The sequence below is a fragment of the Schistocerca serialis genome, chromosome 5 (assembly GCF_023864345.2).
Source record: "Schistocerca serialis cubense isolate TAMUIC-IGC-003099 chromosome 5, iqSchSeri2.2, whole genome shotgun sequence".
Classification (NCBI taxonomy): domain Eukaryota; kingdom Metazoa; phylum Arthropoda; class Insecta; order Orthoptera; family Acrididae; genus Schistocerca; species Schistocerca serialis.
This window is the reverse complement of record NC_064642.1, coordinates 788,664,394-788,682,794: the sequence shown is the minus strand read 5'-3', so window position 1 is coordinate 788,682,794 and position 18,401 is coordinate 788,664,394. Positions and strand designations below refer to the sequence as shown.

The following is an 18,401-nucleotide window of genomic DNA, read 5'->3' as shown; positions in this document are numbered from 1 at the left end:
CACGCGACAGATCAGCTCTCATCAGATTTTCAGAGAAAAGCTCTCTCCGTGTTCAGAGGTGAAAGTTCTTACATTTAGGTAAGGTTATGGGTTGTTACAGAAATAAAAATTTATAACCATGTAGACTGCAAAGAAGAGCGTCTACAAGGATAATTTTATTACATTAAGATGTCCCTCAATTACTAATTCTGCAGGGTGATCAAGTGAAGACGTTCCGGGCGGATGGATACGGGTAAATATGTCAGTTTAAGGTAAGGGAGCCTTGTGCGGAAACGACCGTGTCGAAAGCTACAACCGAAAATCGTTCTGATGTCCCTGACCGTGGAATTCATCCACCGGTACTGTTGTTGCTGTATTACAGGTCAGGCAGCTTTCAGAGGTGGTAGTGTGAAACAAAACAAGGCAAAATAGTAAACATAGGCCCTGAACTATAACATCACCACAGAATCAGCGTGTAAATGTCTGAGACGCACGAGTTCGTTTTCCTGTGCTGCTGCGAAGGTTAACTCTTGTCGACACAGATTTTGGTCAGAGACGTTTTCAGTAGGACCGGCTGGTTCTACACGTACATCTGAATTTATACTCCGCAAGCCACCCAACGGTGTGTGGCGGAGGGCACTTTACGTGCCACTGTCATTACCTCCCTTTCCTGCTCCAGTCGCGTATGGGTCGGGGGAAGAACGACTGCCGGAAAGTCTCCGTGCGCGCTCGAATCTCTGTAATTTTACATCCGTGATCTCCTCGGGAGGTATAAGTAGGGGGAACCAATATATTCGATACCTCATCCAGAAACGGACCCTCTCGAAACCTGGACAGCAAGCTACACCGCGATGCAGAGCGCCTCTCTTGCAGAGTCTGCCACTTGAGTTTGCTTAACATCTCCGTAACGCTATCACGCTTACTAAATAGCCCTGTGACGAAACGCGCCGCTTTTCTTTGGATCTTCTCTATCACCTCTGTCAACCCGACATGGTACGGATCCCACACTGATGAGCAATACTCAAATATAGGTCGAACGAGTGTTTTGTCAGCCACCTCCTTTGTTGATGGACTACATTTTCTACCGACTCTTCCAATGAATCTCACCCTGGCACCCGCCTTACCAACAATTAATTTTATATGTTCATTCCACTTCAAATCGTTCCGTACGCATACTACCAGATATTTTACAGAAGTAACTGCTACCAGTGTTTGTTCCGCTATCATATAATCATACAATAAAGGATCCTTCTTTCTATATATTCGCAATACATTACATTTGTCTATGTTAAGGGTCAGTTGCCACTCCCTGCACCAAGTGCCTATCCGTTGCAGATCTTCCTGAATTTCGCTGCAATTTTCTAATGCTGCAACTTCTCTGGTTAAACGGCTATAATCAGTTAGATGTAATTCATACAATTTTTGTTTAGGAAGTTTTGTTTGGAAAGGGAACAGTTTGACTTCAATCTTTCGCTGGCCAACGGTTTTGTCTAATTGTATAAACTGGTTCTCTCCACATCACCTCAATTATACATCGTCGGGCGTGGCCAGCACTAGGATGGGTAGCAACCTAGCTTCTCCAAGTGTTGTTGGCTGCTTTCGCTTTTCTATTGCGGCAATGGGGGTGGAGGGGTGGTGGCGTAAAGTTTATTATAAACAGACCTTGTGACAATGTCCTGGGGCATTTGAGACTCTCGACGGCGATTTATTTTCCAAACCTCTCTGCATTGTCTCATGAAGTGAGAGCATCTGAGATTCTCGATGGTGATCCGTTCGTCAAGTTCGATATTTGTGCCGGTACCTCTCTTTTCTGTCATATTAACAGAATGTTCCGTCGGTTATTGGTAGAACAACATTATAATAAATGAAAAGCACCAGTTTGCTTTTGTTCTACAATATTACTTTTATTGTTAACCGGTTTTCGGCTTACAAGGCCACTTCAGACATTTTCAGAGTATTATCACCAAAGAAGTTAAATGTTAGCAGACAGCACTGGAAGAAAAGTAAGACATTTAGACTGAAGTAGAAACATACAGTAAGTAAAATATTTGCAATGAAAAAGTAAAAACTGAACAGTACATTAATAACAATGGAGTAGACAGGAAAACCTTTAGCACACAGAACAGTTTCTTATTAATAAACAAAACTAATAAAATAAAATAAAATTAGTGCTAGAGAAGGCTGAATCATGAGGTATGAAACATGGAGAGTGATACACAACCAATTAAAAGAAGAGATAGTTATCAATGTAAATACAGAATACATAAGGAACTTAAGCTACATCAATAAGATAAACAGAAATAAATAAATGTAGTTAAATGGAGGTGTTTGAGGGAACCTACAGTTTGAGAGTGTGGTGGTACTGCATTTTAACATTAACATTATAATCAAAGCAGTGGCTGTGATAGTTTTCATTAAATAAATGAGCAAAGTAAAATATGAACAGTATTTGATGAGACAACTACAAGCGGTGTTAAACATGGACAGTAATACAAGTACCAGTTAAATGAAAGCCTTAACTATTGAAACTACAGTCTATGTGGAATACGAAGACAACTTAAACAAAACAACTTAATGAATACCGGAAAATGGGAATATGTAGGAAGAGAGAGTGTGGGAAGTAATGAACAACATAGATGATTATATGAAGTTTAGGAGAGCGGATGTGTTGAGCTGTGTCTGGTCATTTACGATGAGATCTGGACTGTGAGCAAGATGTTTGTTAATTTCCAGGGCTTCCAGCAGGTTGAGTTTATGGCCTTTGTTTGCTAAGTGAAGTAAATGGGACACTGGCTGGTAGTTCAGCTCAGCAAATGCAGAGACTGAATTCTGCGACCTCCAGCTGCGTTCATGTTCAGCCAGTCTAGTTGATATGTCTCTGCCTGACTGACCAATGTAAAATTTGTCACAATCAGAACAATGGTGATAATACTCAGTAAATGTCTGAAGATGGCCTTGTAAGCCGAAAACCGGTTAACAATATAAGTAACATTGTAGAACAAAAGCAAACTGTTGTCTTTTCTGTCATCGTCACCCAATACAAACATGACATCGCACTACACACGGGCGATACAGTCAGCCACACTAATCCGACACACGTAAACAGACAACTCTCGTGCTCGTAGTCACACTCCTATAGGTGACAGTGCGCGAAGTACAGAAAAATCTTTCGAATTAGGCGGGTGAGTCTGCTTTTCTGAGTCTCCAACACCATACGCCTTTATTTTTCTTTCACTTTCCACCTTGTTTGTGCCTGTTAATAAGTGTTGTTGGTTCAGCAGTTTTCTTGCTGTATGAGTGTCGCACTGACGTGCCCCCCCTGCTGTTCTCTCCACAGTCGCCGTGCCGGCAGGAGGCGCTGTCGGCGCTGCGGCGGCGGCTCCAGCAGACGGCGGTCCCGGAGTTCCCCAGGCACCGGCTGCGCATGCTCTCCAGGCTGGCCGAGGGCGCCTTCGGAACGGTCAGTACTGCACACACGTCTATCCCCATTACTGTAATGCGTCATGTATCACGGTTTTAAGCCACGGGAACTGACTCGAGCCTTGCCCTCTTTAAGTCCTTATAGGCGCTGGTCTACATCAACATCTAACCACCTTACACTGTGTGGCGTAGGGTTTTTCTGGTACCACTATCTGAGCACCCTTTTCCTGTGAAACTTATTTATTTAAATGAGTGTGCCTGTACTTAAATTGCAGAATGACTGAGAACATGAAACCTCTACGTTATTTGATACTGAAACAGGTGAGTAAAACTGAACCTACTGAGTCTACTTTCTCTTTACTTTTTCTTATCATGTCAACAGTTACCCATGATATTCTAGCGCAACGCAATCTGACTGCTCAAAAAAATTACAACCTGACTTCAGAAAATTAATTCAAAAGAATGTCCCTGACTAAAAAGAAATCTTAACAATAACCTATACATTTCGTTAAGCACTTACTTCACAAAAATCTGCATTAAGCGAACTACTGCAATATAGCGAGCGTTAATGCTGTCGGCTAAATAAAAGATTCTAACTACTAAAGCCACCAGCTGCTAATAGGCATGTGGTTAGCAAAGGAAAGATTTTGTTGCAAACTAAATCATGTATTTTCTTACCTTAATAATGTGACATCCAGTTCAAACACGAATATAAGTCGTCATTGACATCTAGTACAAAGGTATATAATCATGAATAACATTCAGTCTCCAAGTCGAACAAGTACAGATCGTTAGCCTACGCTAACACTTTAGACCTCTACCATCCATCAATCCTAACTTCTCACATCTAACACCCATCACTACGGGTTGTTCACCTCCAACTGCCTAATTGTACTTCCATCACTGCTGGCGACGAAATTCCAACTGCCCAACAGCACTGGCGATTAACTTCCAACGAGTCCAACCAGCCACAGAGTCTCTTACAAAGAAAGCGCAGTTAGACATCCAATGCAAAGCGCTACACAGCGCTGACAACATAGAAGCAGCTTACTTACATCTGTTCCATTTGCGAATGTCGCGTGGTAAGAATTATGACAGGTAAACCGCCTCATAACCTCCAATCTCACTGATATTCCGGTCGTCCTCATTTCGAGACATGCATTTGGAAGGTAAAAGTAAGGTACCCGACTCCGAATGTACTCTCCCAGAATTTCACTTCCAAACCTCTCAGTGGTGCGTGACCTCTCTCTTGTAGCGTCTGACACTGGAATTTCTTCAGCATCTCCGTACTAACGCTGTCGCACCGACTAACCGATCCCCTAACATCGCTCTCCATGTCCGCCCCCGGTTCCTGGATGTCAATCCTAAGGGCCTGGGTTCGATTTCCAGCTGGGTCGGAGATTTTCTCCGCTCAGGGTCTCGGTGTTGTGTTGTCTTATTCATCATCATTTCACCCTCATCGACGGGCAAGTCGCCGAAGTGGCATCAAATGGAAAGACTTGCACCCGGCGAACGGTCTAACCGACGGGAGGCCCTAGTCACACGACATCGCTCTCCATTGGATATTCTCTATCAGTTCTATTAATCCAACCACGTTATGGTCCCAGACAGATGAGCATACTTAAGAATCGGCTCAGAAAGTGTTTTATAAGCCACTTCTTTCTTGGATGAGTTACATTTTCGTAACATTTCTCCAGTGTATCTCAGCCAGACACCTCCTTCTCCTGCAATTTCTTTTACAGGTCACTCCACATTAAATCACTCCGGATGGTTACTCCTACATGTTTTACGGTAGTTAGTGTTGCCAGCGAGTGGTCACCAATAGTGTATTCGTACACTAGTAGATTTCTTTGGGCATCTGTGCACACTAGCTTATATTTGCTAATGTTCAGGGACAACTGCTAGTCTGTGCAACAGCTACCGATTCTGCACAGATATTCCTGCAATTTTCTACGCTCTTCGGTCGTTGCTGTACTCTTGACCATTTGTGTACAAGGTGCGTCCGAAAAGTTCGACAAATGTTCACAGAAAACAAAGGAAACGAGCTATAAACAAAATACCTTCGCTGCCTTTAAAGTAATCACATTAGCTACAACACACTTCGGACCACGCGAGTGCTAAAAAGCAGTTTAAAATTACTACTATCAGTCATTAAAAACTGACACCAGAACCTTGCTTGAGGGATCAGTCTTGTGGCGGCCGCCACGAATTCCTCTCTTGTGCCAAACCCTTCATCTCAGGGTAGTTGCTGCACCCATCGTCTTCAACTACTTGTTGGATATATCGAAATATCGGCCTTCCCCTACAGTTTTTACCCTCTCCGGCTCCCTCTAGTGCAATGCACGTTGCTCCCTGACGTCTTGACACATGTCCTATACGCCTGCCCCTTCTACCTGTCACTGTTTTCCATGTGTTTCATTCTTCTCCGATTCTGTGGAAAATCTCCTCATTCCTTATCTTATCAGGCTACCTAATTTTCTATATACTTCAATAGCACCACCTATCAAACGCTTTGGTTACTCTCTTTTACTCTCACCCTACCTTTCATGATTCACCACCACACAGTGCTGTGCTCCAAATGTATATTCTCAGTAGTTTATTCCTCAGATGTATGCCGGTGTTTGATACTTGCAGAGTTACCATGGCCAGGAATACCTTCTTTGTTTGTGTTACACTGTATTTTTTTTTGTATGTCCTACTTTCTTCGCCCGCCACGCGTTATACTGCTTCCAAAGTAGCACATCTCTTTGGAAGCAAAATAACATATGACGCGAGGAGTGAAATGGATATACAGAGCTGATTATCAGAGGCAAAGAAAGCATCCCTGCCCGTGAGCAGTCAGCTGATATCAAACGTCGTCCTTATACAATCGTATTAATCTTCAATTTTCAATTCGTGATCGTCATTACAGAGTCAGGTTGTGCAGTGATCGAGACACTGAATTCTGTTCTTGTGGATGGCCGTTCAAATCCCTGTCCGGCCGTGCAGGCGAATGCCGGGACGGTTCCTTAGAAAGGTCACTACCGATTCCCTTCCCCAGTCCCAACTTGTGACCTGTCTCTGACATAGTGTCCACGAGACGTCAAACGCTAATCTTCATTTCTTTACGTCGTCGTCATTAACTATTTAATACGTACTACGGGATAAACGCCCCTCTAGCCCTATCCATGAGTTACAGTCTTTAACCGCATGCACCCATGTAACTCCTGCAGGTTTTGTTCTTGATGTAACCGCTCTAGATCGTATCATCTCGATGGTAGCGCATCCAGAGATACACAACGCTGTAGAAATCGGGCAGCAAGTTGATGCCGATTTGCTTGAGTTCAGGAAGGTGTATGATAAAGTCTCGCACTGTTGTTTAGTGAAAAAAAAGAGCTTAGCACGTATCGGACCAGGTTTGTGATTGAATTAAAAATTTCTTTGCAGATAGAACTCAACACGTCGCTCTTGAGGGAATTAAATCGACAGGTGTAAGGTAACTGTTTACATTATACACTGATCAGCCTGAACATTGTCACCACTGCTCAGCGACACGTTGGATGCCGGCTTGTGGCGTTGCGGACACGTGACGCGGTAACAAAAGTGTGTAAGAGGAGCAGACACGGACGGGGAATCACTCTATCGAGGATATGGGCTGCAAAGCGGAAATGCATTGAGATAAGCATTTTTGATAAAGGGCAGATTATTTTTACGAAGAGCCCGTGAACGAGTATCTCGCAACGGCGACGCTGGTCGAATGTTCACGTGCTACCGTCGTGAGCATCTACGGAAAGAGGTAGACGGACAGTGAAACAACCACTAGGCGTTATATGGTTGAACATCCACAACTGTTCACAGAACGCGGGGTTTGGAGGCTTTTCTCCTCTGTAAAGTAGGATTGATGGTAACCTGTGGCATCTCTGCGGAAAGAGCACAATACTGGTGCACGTGCAAGTGCTTCGGTGCACACCGATCGTCGTACAATTTTGTACACGGAGCTCCGCAGCAGACCACCCGTACATGTTCAGATGTTGACCCAATGACATCGTCAATTACAGTGGGCAGCACGGGACTATCGAGATTCGACCGTCGATCAGTGGAAACGGGGCAGCTGTTCGGGTGAATCATCCTTTTGTTACAGTAGGTCGATAGTCGTCTCCACAAACGCCGTCATCGAGATGAACGGCAACCCGAATAATGCAGCGCGCCGCGGATGCAGGCTGATGAGGGCAGCATCATGCTATGGGAGACATTCTGCTGCGCTTGCATGGGACGTGTGGTAGTAATCAAAGACTTGCTGCCACCTGCGGATCACCTGCATCCCCTCATGCTTGATATCTACCCTGAAGGGGATATCATCGTTCAGCGGTATAACTATCCGTGTCTCGGAGCCAGAACGGTGCTGCAAGGGTCAGTGGTTTGAGGAGCGTTATAGTGAACATACGTTGATGTCTTGATGGCCGTATTCGCCTGGTGTAAATCTCATGGAACCCATCTGGGTCGCTATGGCGCCATTACTGCATAAGCAAATCAGCGGCCCGTTATTAACGCGAATTACGTGACCTAATGCCATTTTTTTGGTCATCAGTCTTCTGACTGGTTTGATGCGGCCCGCCACGAATTACTCTCCTTTGCCAACCTCTTCATCTTAAAGTAGCACATGCAACCTACGTCCTCAATTATTTGCAGGATGCGTTCCGATCTCCGTCTTCCTCTACAGTTTTCTCCCCTCTACATCTCACTATAGAACCATGGAAGCCATTCCTTTGTGTCTCAGCTGATGTCCTATCATCCTGTCCCTTCTCCTTATCGGTGTGTTACACATATTCCTTTCCTCCCCGATTCTGCGCGGAATCTCCTCATTCCTTACCTTATCAGGCCACCAAATTTTCAATATTCGTCTGTTGCACCACATCTCAAGTGCTTCGATTCTCTTCTGTTTCGGTTTTCCCCCAGTCCATGTTACACTAGCATACAATGCCATATACACCAAAAAAACCTACCAACAAACTGTCGGATGAAACTTCCTGGCAGATTAAAACTATGTGCCGGACGGAGACTCGAACTCGGGACTTTTGCCATTCGCGGGCACGTGCTCCACCAACTGAGCTACCCAAGCACGACTCACGCCCCGTCCTCAGAGCTGTACTTCTGCCAGTACCTTGCCTGCAGAGTGAAAATCTCATTCTGGCAATATCCCCCAGGCTGCGGCTAAGCCATGTCCCCACAATCTCCTTTCTTTTAGGAGTGCTAGTTCGGCATGGTACGCAGGAGAACTTCTGTAAAGTTCGGAAGGTAGGAGACGAGATACTGGCAGAAATGAAGCTGTGAGGACGGGGCGTGAGTCGTGCTTGGGTAGCTCAGTTGGTAGAGCACTTGCCCGCGAAAGGCAAAGGTCCCGAGTTCGAGTCTCTGTCCGGCACACAGTTTCAATCTGTCAGGAAGTTTCATATCAGCGCACACTCCGCTGCAGAGTGAAAATCTCATTCTGAAAACTGTCGGATCTCTGATACGCAGAATCAATGACGTGTTTCGTTCCAAAGACGGAAAACAAGCTATTAAGCAGGTGGCATAATGTTTTGGCTATGACGTAGTGACAACGTCATAAAGCCCATCAGGAAGCTCGCTGATGGTGTAGTCGTCTATAAGAAGGTAGCAAAATCCAACACACACTTAAGGAACCGCAGGAAGACCACAGAAGTTTGATCAGTGGTGCAGCTGACCTTAAACGTAAATTAATGTAACATAGTGCGCCTACATTGTTACACTATAGGCACAAAATGACGGAAAGGGGAACTACTATATGGCCTAGGCGTAACTATCAGGGGAGACCTTAAGTAGAAAGATCACGCAAAACAAGTAGTAGGGAGAGCAGAGGCTAGGATGAGACTCATAAGAAGACGCGTAAGCAAATGTAATTCATCCACGAAATAAATAGCTTACAAGGCGCTTCTTCGATCGATTCATGAGTATTGTTCATCTATCTGGGATCCCTATATGGTAGGACCGATACTTGATTATTGTCCATCAGTGTGGGATCCTTGCCAGTTAGGACGGATGGAAGAGATGCAGAAGGGCCAACGAAGGACGGCGCGTTTCTTCACACGATAGTTTGGTCGTCGCCGTAATGTTACGGAGATGCGCGACAAACTCCAGTGTCAGACTCTGCAAGAGAGTTGTCGAGCGTCACGGAAAGGTTAACTACTGATATTCCGAGAGCGTACCTTCGAGAAACAGTTCGAACAACATATTACTTCCCCCAATATACATCTTGCGAAATGACCACAAAGAGAAATTTCGAGAAATTAGAACTAATATGGAGGTTACCGACTATGATACTTCCCACGTGCCATTCGCGAGTGGAACAGGGAAGTGGAAATCTGATAGTGGTACCAGAAATAACCTTCACGACATAATATCACTTGCTCTGCAGAGTGTAGATGTAGATCATTTCACACACCTAAGAATCTAACAAAGAACTTCATGTGTCATCAGTTCATCTGCCTGCATCCCCATGCTCATTTTCAACAGTTGTTCGTTTAATGTAATGATGTATCCAGTACTCGTGTGACGTCTTTAGTTTTCATGTGCAAAATGAGAGCAAACATAAATGCGCATACCGTGTGTGGCTCCGCAGGTGTACATAGCGGAGGCGGACGGGGTGCCCGAGTACGGGAAGGCGACGACGCTGGGCAAGCGGCTGGTGGCGGTCAAGCTGCTGCCGACCGGCGCCGCCGACCAGGAGAAGTAAGTGCACAGTGTGTCTGGCTGCCGCGCCTCGCTTGCCAATCTTTCTCCTTCACAGGAATTAAGGGTAATTATAAAAGTGGATGAAACATTGTAAAAATCGATGTACATAAAGGCCTAAACATAACGTTGTGCGCTAAGTTAGTTTTAGAAACTGTTGACATGGGAGAAACCGACTTTAATTACTTAAAATGGGGCCGTACTTGCCAGATAAATTACACTGAAGCGCCAAAGAAACTGATATAGGCACGCGTATTTAAATATAGAGATATGCAAACAAGCAGAATACGGCGCTGCGGTCGGCAACGCATATACAGGATATTACAAAAAGGTACGGACAAACTTTCAGGAAACATTTCTCACACACAAATAAAGAAAACATGTTATGTGGACATGTGTCCGGAAACGCTTAATTTCCATGTTGGAGCTCATTTTAGTTTCGTCAGTATGTACTGCACTTCCTCGATTCACCGCCAGTTGGCCCAATTGAAGGAAGGTAATGCTGACTTCCGTGCTTGTGTTGACATGCGACTCATTGCTCTACAGTACTACCATCAAGCACATCAGCACGTAGCATCGACAGGTTAAAGTTCATCACGAACGTGGTTTTGCAGTCAGTGCAATGTTTACAAATGTGGAGTTGGCAGATGCCCATTTGATGTATGGATTAGCACGGGGCAATAGCCGTGGCGCGGTACGTTTGTATCGACACAGATTTCCAGAAAGAAGGTGTCCCGACAGGAAGACGTTCGAAGTAATTGATCGGCGTCTTAGGGAGCACGGGACATTCCAGCCTATGACTCGCGACTGGGGAAGACCTAGAATGACGAGGACGCCTGCAATGGACGAGGCAATTCTTCGTGCAGTTGACGATAACCCTAACGTCAGCGTCAGAGAAGTTGCTGCCGTACAAGGTAACGTTGACCACGTCACTGTATGGAAAGTGCTACGGGAGAACCAGTTGTTTCCGTACCGTGTACAGCGTGTGCAGGCACTATCAGCAGCTGATTGGCCTCCACGAGTACACTTCTGCGAGTGGTTCATCCAACAATGCGTCAATCCTCATTTCAGTGCAAATGTTCTCTTTACGGATGAGGCTTCATTCCAAGTGATCAAATTGGAAATTTTCACAATCAACATTTGGGGGCTGATGAGAATCCGCACGCAATTGTGCAATCACGTCATCAACACAGGTTTTCTGTGAACGTTTGGGCAGGCATTGTTGGTGATGTCTTGATTTGGCCCCATGTTCTTCCACCTACGCTCAATGGAGCACGTTATCATGATTTCATACGGGATACTCTACCTGTGCTTCTAGAACATGTGCCTTTATAAGAACGACACAACATGTGGTTCATGCACGATGGAGCTCCTGCACATTTCAATCGAAGTGTTCGTACGCTTCCCAACAGCAGATACGGTGACCGATGGACTGGTAGAGGCGGACCAATTACATGGCCTGCACGCTCTCCTGACCTCAACCCTCTTCACTTTCATTTATGGGGGCATTTGAGAGCTCTTGTCTACGCAACCCCGGTACCAAATTTAGAGACTCTTCGTGCTCGTGTTGTGGACGGCTGTGATACAATACGCCATTCTCCAGGGCTGCATCAGCGCATCACGAATTCCATGCGACGGAGGGTGGATGCATGTATCCTCGCTAACGGAGGACATTTTGAACATTTCCTGTAACAAAGTGTTTGACGTCACGCTGTTACGTTCTGTTGCTGTGTTTTCATTCCATGATTAATGTGATTTGAAGAGAAGTAATAAAATGAGCTCTAACATGGAAAGTAAGCGTTTCCGGACACATGTCCACATAACATATTTTCTTTCTTTGTGTGTGAGGAATGTTTCCTGAAAGTTTGACCGTACCTTTTTCTAACACCCTGTATAAGACAGCAGGTGTCTGGTGCAGTTCATAGATCGGTTACTGCTGTTACAGTGGTAGGTTATCAAGATTTAAGCGAGTTTGAGCATTGTATTATAGTCGGCGCACGAGCGATGGGGCACAGCATCTCCGAAGTAGCGATGAAGTGGGGATTTTCCCGGAAGATCATTCCAATGTCAGGATTCCGGTAAAACATCAAATCTTCGACATCGCTGCGGCCAGAAATAGATTCTGCAAGAACGGGACCAGCGCCGACTAAAGACAACCGTTCAATGTTTCAGAAGTGCAACCCTTCCGCAAATTGCGACAGATTTCAGTGCTCGACCATCAACAAGTGTCAGCGTGCGAAACATTCAACGAAATATCACCGATGTGGGCTTTCGGAGCCGAGGGTCCAGTCGTATACCCTTGGTGACTGGACTACACAAAACTTTACGCCTCGCCTGGGCCCATCACATTGGACTGTTCATGACTGGGAACATGTTGCCTGGTCGGACGAGACTCGTTTCAAATTGTATCTAGCGGATGGACGTGTACGCGTGTGGAGACCTCATGAATCCGTGAATCCCACATGTCACCAGGAGACTGTTCAAGCTGGTGGAGACTCTGTAATAGTGTGTCGTGTGTGCAGTTCGAGTGATGTGGGACCCCTGATACATCTAGATATGACTCTGACAGGTGACACGTACGTAAGCATCCTGTCTGATCAGCGGCATCCATTCATGTCCATTATGCATTCCGACGGACTTGGGCAATTCCAGCAGGACAATGCGATGCCCCACACGTCCGGAATTGCTACAGAGTGGCTCCAGGAACACTCTTTTGAGTTTAAACAATTCTGCTGGCCACCAAACTCTCCAGACAAGGACATTACTGAGCGTATCTGGAATGTCTTGCAAATTGCTGTTCAGAAGAGATCTCAACCCCTCGTAATCGTACTGGTTTGTGGACAGTCCTGCAGGATTCATGATGTCAAGTTCTTCCAGCACGACTTCAGACATTAGTCGAGTCCACGCCACGTCGTGTTGCGGCTCTTCTGCGTGCTCGGTGGGACCCTACAGGATATTAGGCAGGTGTACCAGTTTCTTAGGGTATTCAGTGTATTTTGCGTGCTAGAACCTGGCTCTTGCCAGTCGGTAGAGAGAAAGCAAAGAACTTCCCGTGCCAGGTTTCACAAGTCACCACCAGTTTACAACAGCGTTGTGACGTAGTATAAGATTTTCGAGGAGGATTTTTATTTGTGCAGTATAAAACGTTCGGAGCGATCGGGCATGTCAGAACAGTCAGTGGACCGTGTATGAGACGTGCTGCTGCGAAGTGCCACAAGGCAACAGATCGAGCTGGTGCACAACTGAACATTCCTCCGCGAATATTGTGGAAAATCCTACGTGCGATGAAGAGTGGAGCTGTACAAATTGCAGGTCTTGCAAGCCATAAGCAGCGACTGGAAACTGCGTCGTCGGCTGCTCAGCAGAACCAACTTGAAAATGTCAACTTAGCCAGAAAATTAATCTTCAATGACGACGCCACTGCTCATCTTTCGGGAAAGGTCAATGGACACACTACCTGCAAGTGGGGTACAGAAAATACACTTGAAACTAACACGTTGGAGATTCCGAGAAAGGGTTTTCTGTGCCGTGACCAGAAACAGTCTATGAACCCTTCTTCTCCGCTGATGTAACTGTCAATCGTATCTGCTATCTCGACATGCTACAATTGTTGTTCGTGCCACAACGTGAAACTTAAACCGGGGATTTCATCTTTCAACAAATTTCCCCCTCCACGTTTCAACTGTTCCTTGCGACTTGGCTGGCGCTATTCGAATGGTCACCGTGTTCGTCTGATTTTATCTGCTGAGTATCCGTCAAGGATAGCGTTTATGCTCCACCTCTACCACAGAACATCGAAGACTTCCGACACCAGATACCAGCAGCTATTCTTACCGTCACTCCTGATAAGCTGGGTCGATTATGGGCAGAACTGAAGCAGCAGCTAGTTGTGTGCCGCGTAACGAAGAATGGTTACGGACATCGTAAAACAAAAAGAAAATGAGCGTTTGTCTTCCACATACTGAATCATGTGTTACACTGTTCTTGGCCATTCGCCTGTAATGGTTTTTTGAAATGTTTCATAGGTAATCGCCTTGCATATAAAGTGCAACTCAGAGTGAATGCAGCATATGAATGCACCCTGCAGTCGTCATGGCTAATAGCAAACTGGAGCTGCACAGTGTACGAATTCGCTGTTGACCTCTTACGAAGGATTTTCCACGTTGTTGACTGGGGAATTTTCATGTTTCCTATTCAGTGCATAGTGATACATCTATAAGAACTAAACAAGATCAGAGAGCAAAATATCGATCGCTACGTCAACGTTCAAGCTACGCTACGGCAATGCTGGGAACCATGGAGGAAGAAGCATGTGATGCTCGTCTGTTTTTTAGTGACGAGGAAACCTTCAACATAACTGGAAAGATTAATGCTCACAATCGCGGAATATCGTGTACGGAGTAGCCGAAGTGTATAAATGAATATCAGCATGACTCACCAAACGTTAACGTGTCGTGTGTGATCTCAGGACAAATTTTATACGGTCAGTTATTCTTATTGTAGCTAAGTGCCTTAACAAATATATACCCGGACATTTTTCAGCTGATGCGGCACCTTGATACAGATTTCGTTGATTACGTGTCTCAGAATGATGCAGCAGCCTAAAATTGCTGTGTGGAGGTTGGCACGTTTTTATTTCGACATCTTCCAAACCGCTGAATCGGTTGTAGTGGACATGACGACGCTGTGTTTACTCTTTGGTACACCCCTCTACGCATCTGACACGCGTGGATTTTACGGGGTTATGTGGAAGATCTATATATGTAACTCCTTTACCCAAAACAATTCTAGAGCTCCAGATGCGCCTTTTTATTGGGCTTGCTTTGGTGACTCCAGATAAGCTACAGAATGTGTGGCGTCAAACTGGATTATCGCTTAGACGTTTACCGTGTGTTAAAAAGGAGCCATGCACAGCATCTGCGCAGCATATAAAATTTTTTAATTCTTCTGGATACTTTTAATTATGTTATCAAATTACATCTATCTACTTAATTTTCTTTTATCATCCAGAAAGTGCAATATTATTAAGAGGGCTGTCATAATTCTGGAAACGTGTAGATGAGAACAACAAGGTAATTCTTGATATTTGTTGTACGGAAACGGAAGGTATTGCTGGTTACTGTACATTGTTTTTTTGTATTAACAGAACAGTGACACAAGTACAAAGGTTTAAAAAATATATTTTAAACATTTAGGGTAGAAGATATATTAATTTCGAAAGTACAAACAAAGATGAATATTACTATGGGAACTACGCGTCATTTAGGTGTTAACCGGGAAAAGAGAGAGGAGTAAAATTTGATCCTAGAGTACAGAAACACAAAGTCGTATGCTATTCATGTGCCATAATGATTTAAAAAAGACGCTCTTCGCCAGCTGTCTCAGGCTCGAGTGGTAAGATCCGCCATGTGCTGCTTTCTCAGATTGCGATCTAGTTCGGTTGCCACATGTGTACGCTTTTCGCCGTCCTGCATTGTCTCTTACCGTGGGTGTGGAAAAACAATAGAGGAATCATAGAGCCATAGTCCCATAGCATTAAAAACGTGTTTCAGGTTCCTGGAACGAGTTTGATTAATCTAAGGTAAGGTAACAGTTAAGAACACCAACTCCTTAAGACCAGAAAAGTTTTCAGGACTTTGGAAACCAGTTAATCTAATATGAACATGTGTGAACATGTGCTTAGATTGAGATCTCACTTCGTGTCAGGATTACAGAAGGTGAGAACATTAGTTTCCTTTGTCAACCCAGTTACTTTGTATTTTGGTTTATAGCTATTTTGGTTTATAGCTTCATGGACTTCTGGTCAAACTCAAAAGACTGGCTACGGAAAACTGTCAACAGGAACAATCACCCTCAGAATGCCTGCATTGGACGTACCATAAGTAAATCATCCACAGTAAGTAATTGGTTGCCAAATGCCTGTACTGGCTATAAGAACAATATCCCTCAGTTTGTCCATGAGACACCTGCCTGATGCTACTAGCGTTATATATTTGTACTATAGGGGTAATTTATCGTCAATTGTTTTCGACCGTCACGTTTGGAATCTCCAGTCGAAGAGCCTAGAATCTTATTATGTCGTTTACGAGCTGGAACACAGGAAAAGAACCCAATAGAAGTGTGTAAACTTTTGTCACGAGAACGCGAAATACGGCTAAACCAGTTAGTATAATTTTCGATGACTCCCTATTTACAAACAACACTACCCCAAATTCAAGAAGCGCAAAAACATTCTGAATAAACTAACCACTACTTGATGGAGAGCTGTTATATCTGCCTCACGCAACAGCTTTCGCTGTTTTTTTGTTCTGAAAAGCCGAATGCAAACACACATTCTGATGAATGCGCAATAGTTATTGAAGGAATTCTGAAGCCATAGATGTATATCGTTGCTCACATTCCACCTTTACACTCCAGGTTACAGTAAGCAAGAAAATTTGACATGAGGAAATTAAATTTCTTTTAACCAACCACTCAGAAAGACTGCCATACTGAAGTGTTGGCAGAAGAGCCAACACTGTGTTGCTAGAGGAGGCCGAAATGCACGCGTTTAATTACACGCAGACTGGCGTGAGGTCTGGAACAGTTAAATGTAATTAATATAGCCAATAAGGTACATTGTTGCTGGAATACTTAACTTTAATCCATAATTGGTGTACATCGGTCTTGACGGTACATGCTTCACATAATAAATATCAATTGCTATGCCGCCTTGCTAGGTCGTAGCAAATGACGTAGCTGAAGGCAAATGAGAGCGTATTTGTCAGTGTAGCATCGCTAGCAAAGTCGGCTGTACAACTGGGGCGAGTGCTAGTAAGTCTCTCTCTAGACCTGCCGTGTGGCGGCGCTCGGTCTGCAATCACTGACAGTGGCGACACGCGGGTCCGACGTATACTAATGGACCGCGGCCGATTTAAAGGCTACCACCTAGCAAGTGTGGTGTCTGGCGGTGACACCACACATACCATTGGCTACAAAGATGTGTTTGTTCTTCCAGCATGACGACCCCTGCACATTCTAATCTTATAAAACTAACATCTGCAGTCTTGGAGACGACTCAGTTTGCCGTCATTGCCTATGGCTAGTAAGGCCTGTAATATGTACGGCTCCATTTTTGGCCAACAGAAGTCTACTAGTATCAAACATAGACCTCAATTTGAAGAAGAAATTTCACAGAATGTACGTTTAGAACACAGAAGTGTATGGTTGTGAAACACGGACTCTGGGGAAACCGAAGCACTTGAGATTTGGTGCTATAGACGAATGTTGAAAATTAGATGGACTGATAAGGTAAGGAATGAGGAGGTTCTGCGCAGAATCGGAGAGAAAAGGAATATTTTGAAAACACCGACAAGAAGGGACAGGATGACAGGACATCTGTTAAGACATCAGGGATCGACTTCCATCGTACTAGAGAGAGCTGTAGAAGGCATAAACTGTAGAGGAAGATACGGATTGGAATTCATCCAGCAGATAATTGGTTGCAAGTGAACCTTACCCCTTACATTTTTTCATCTGAGCATGGTTCAGAGGCGAAGTCTACAGAGAAAAACACAAGCGGTTATGAATAGTGCTGACTTCATAAAATAACTCCATTAATACCTCAGAAGATACTGATGTAGGTAGAAGCAATGAATTAAATTGTGTACCAGCACTAGGATTCAAACCGTTGTCTCGTCCTTAATAGCCAGATGCGATAACCCCTCCGCCAAACTGACAGTACGGCTACCACAGCTGCCTGGCGTACAGAAATCCTATTCCAATATTGGAGAGCCTGTACAACACTGATGCGAGTGCAGAAGGGAAATAGCAATGGGCTGAGGCGTGAGTTGCAATTTCTATTTGGGAGGCAGACGTACTATGTAGTCCGTGCAGGCGTGGTAGCTGCAGGGTAAGTGCGGATCAGTGGTTAGCGCTTGTCCTTACTAAGCAGAATACCTGGCCTCCAATTGAGACCCTGGTAAAAATTTTACTTCATTGCTTGAACCTACATTCTTACCGTAGCTAAAGATGAGACTCAGTTTATATCAGAAACATCAGCGCTAAATGATTAATATCTGACCTCAGAAGAGTTACAATTGTGCTCTCAAGAGAGTTCGAAGTCGGAAATGGAATCTACGAAAATCCATTTTGATCTTAAGCATTTACTTTTGTTTAGTAGCTTTTGTGAGTATCTGATTTGGTTACATTCTAATAGCTGCATCGCCACGAGGAGTAAAAATTGGACACATTTTATATGGAGTATTTATTTTAGAAGTTGGTAGTACACAGTAGTT

At 44.5% G+C, this 18,401-nt stretch overlaps 1 protein-coding gene across 1 annotated transcript in view; it reads left to right on the top strand.

The window, feature by feature from the left end:
• Positions 1-18,401, top strand: part of LOC126481123 (discoidin domain-containing receptor tyrosine kinase B-like) — a 255,085-nt gene that overhangs the window by 209,557 nt on the left and 27,127 nt on the right. Inside the window, exons 11-12 of the mRNA XM_050104660.1 lie at positions 3,317-3,439; positions 10,016-10,125. Of these exons, the coding sequence (XP_049960617.1) occupies positions 3,317-3,439; positions 10,016-10,125 (233 nt within the window). The remainder of the gene's footprint in view (positions 1-3,316; positions 3,440-10,015; positions 10,126-18,401) is intronic.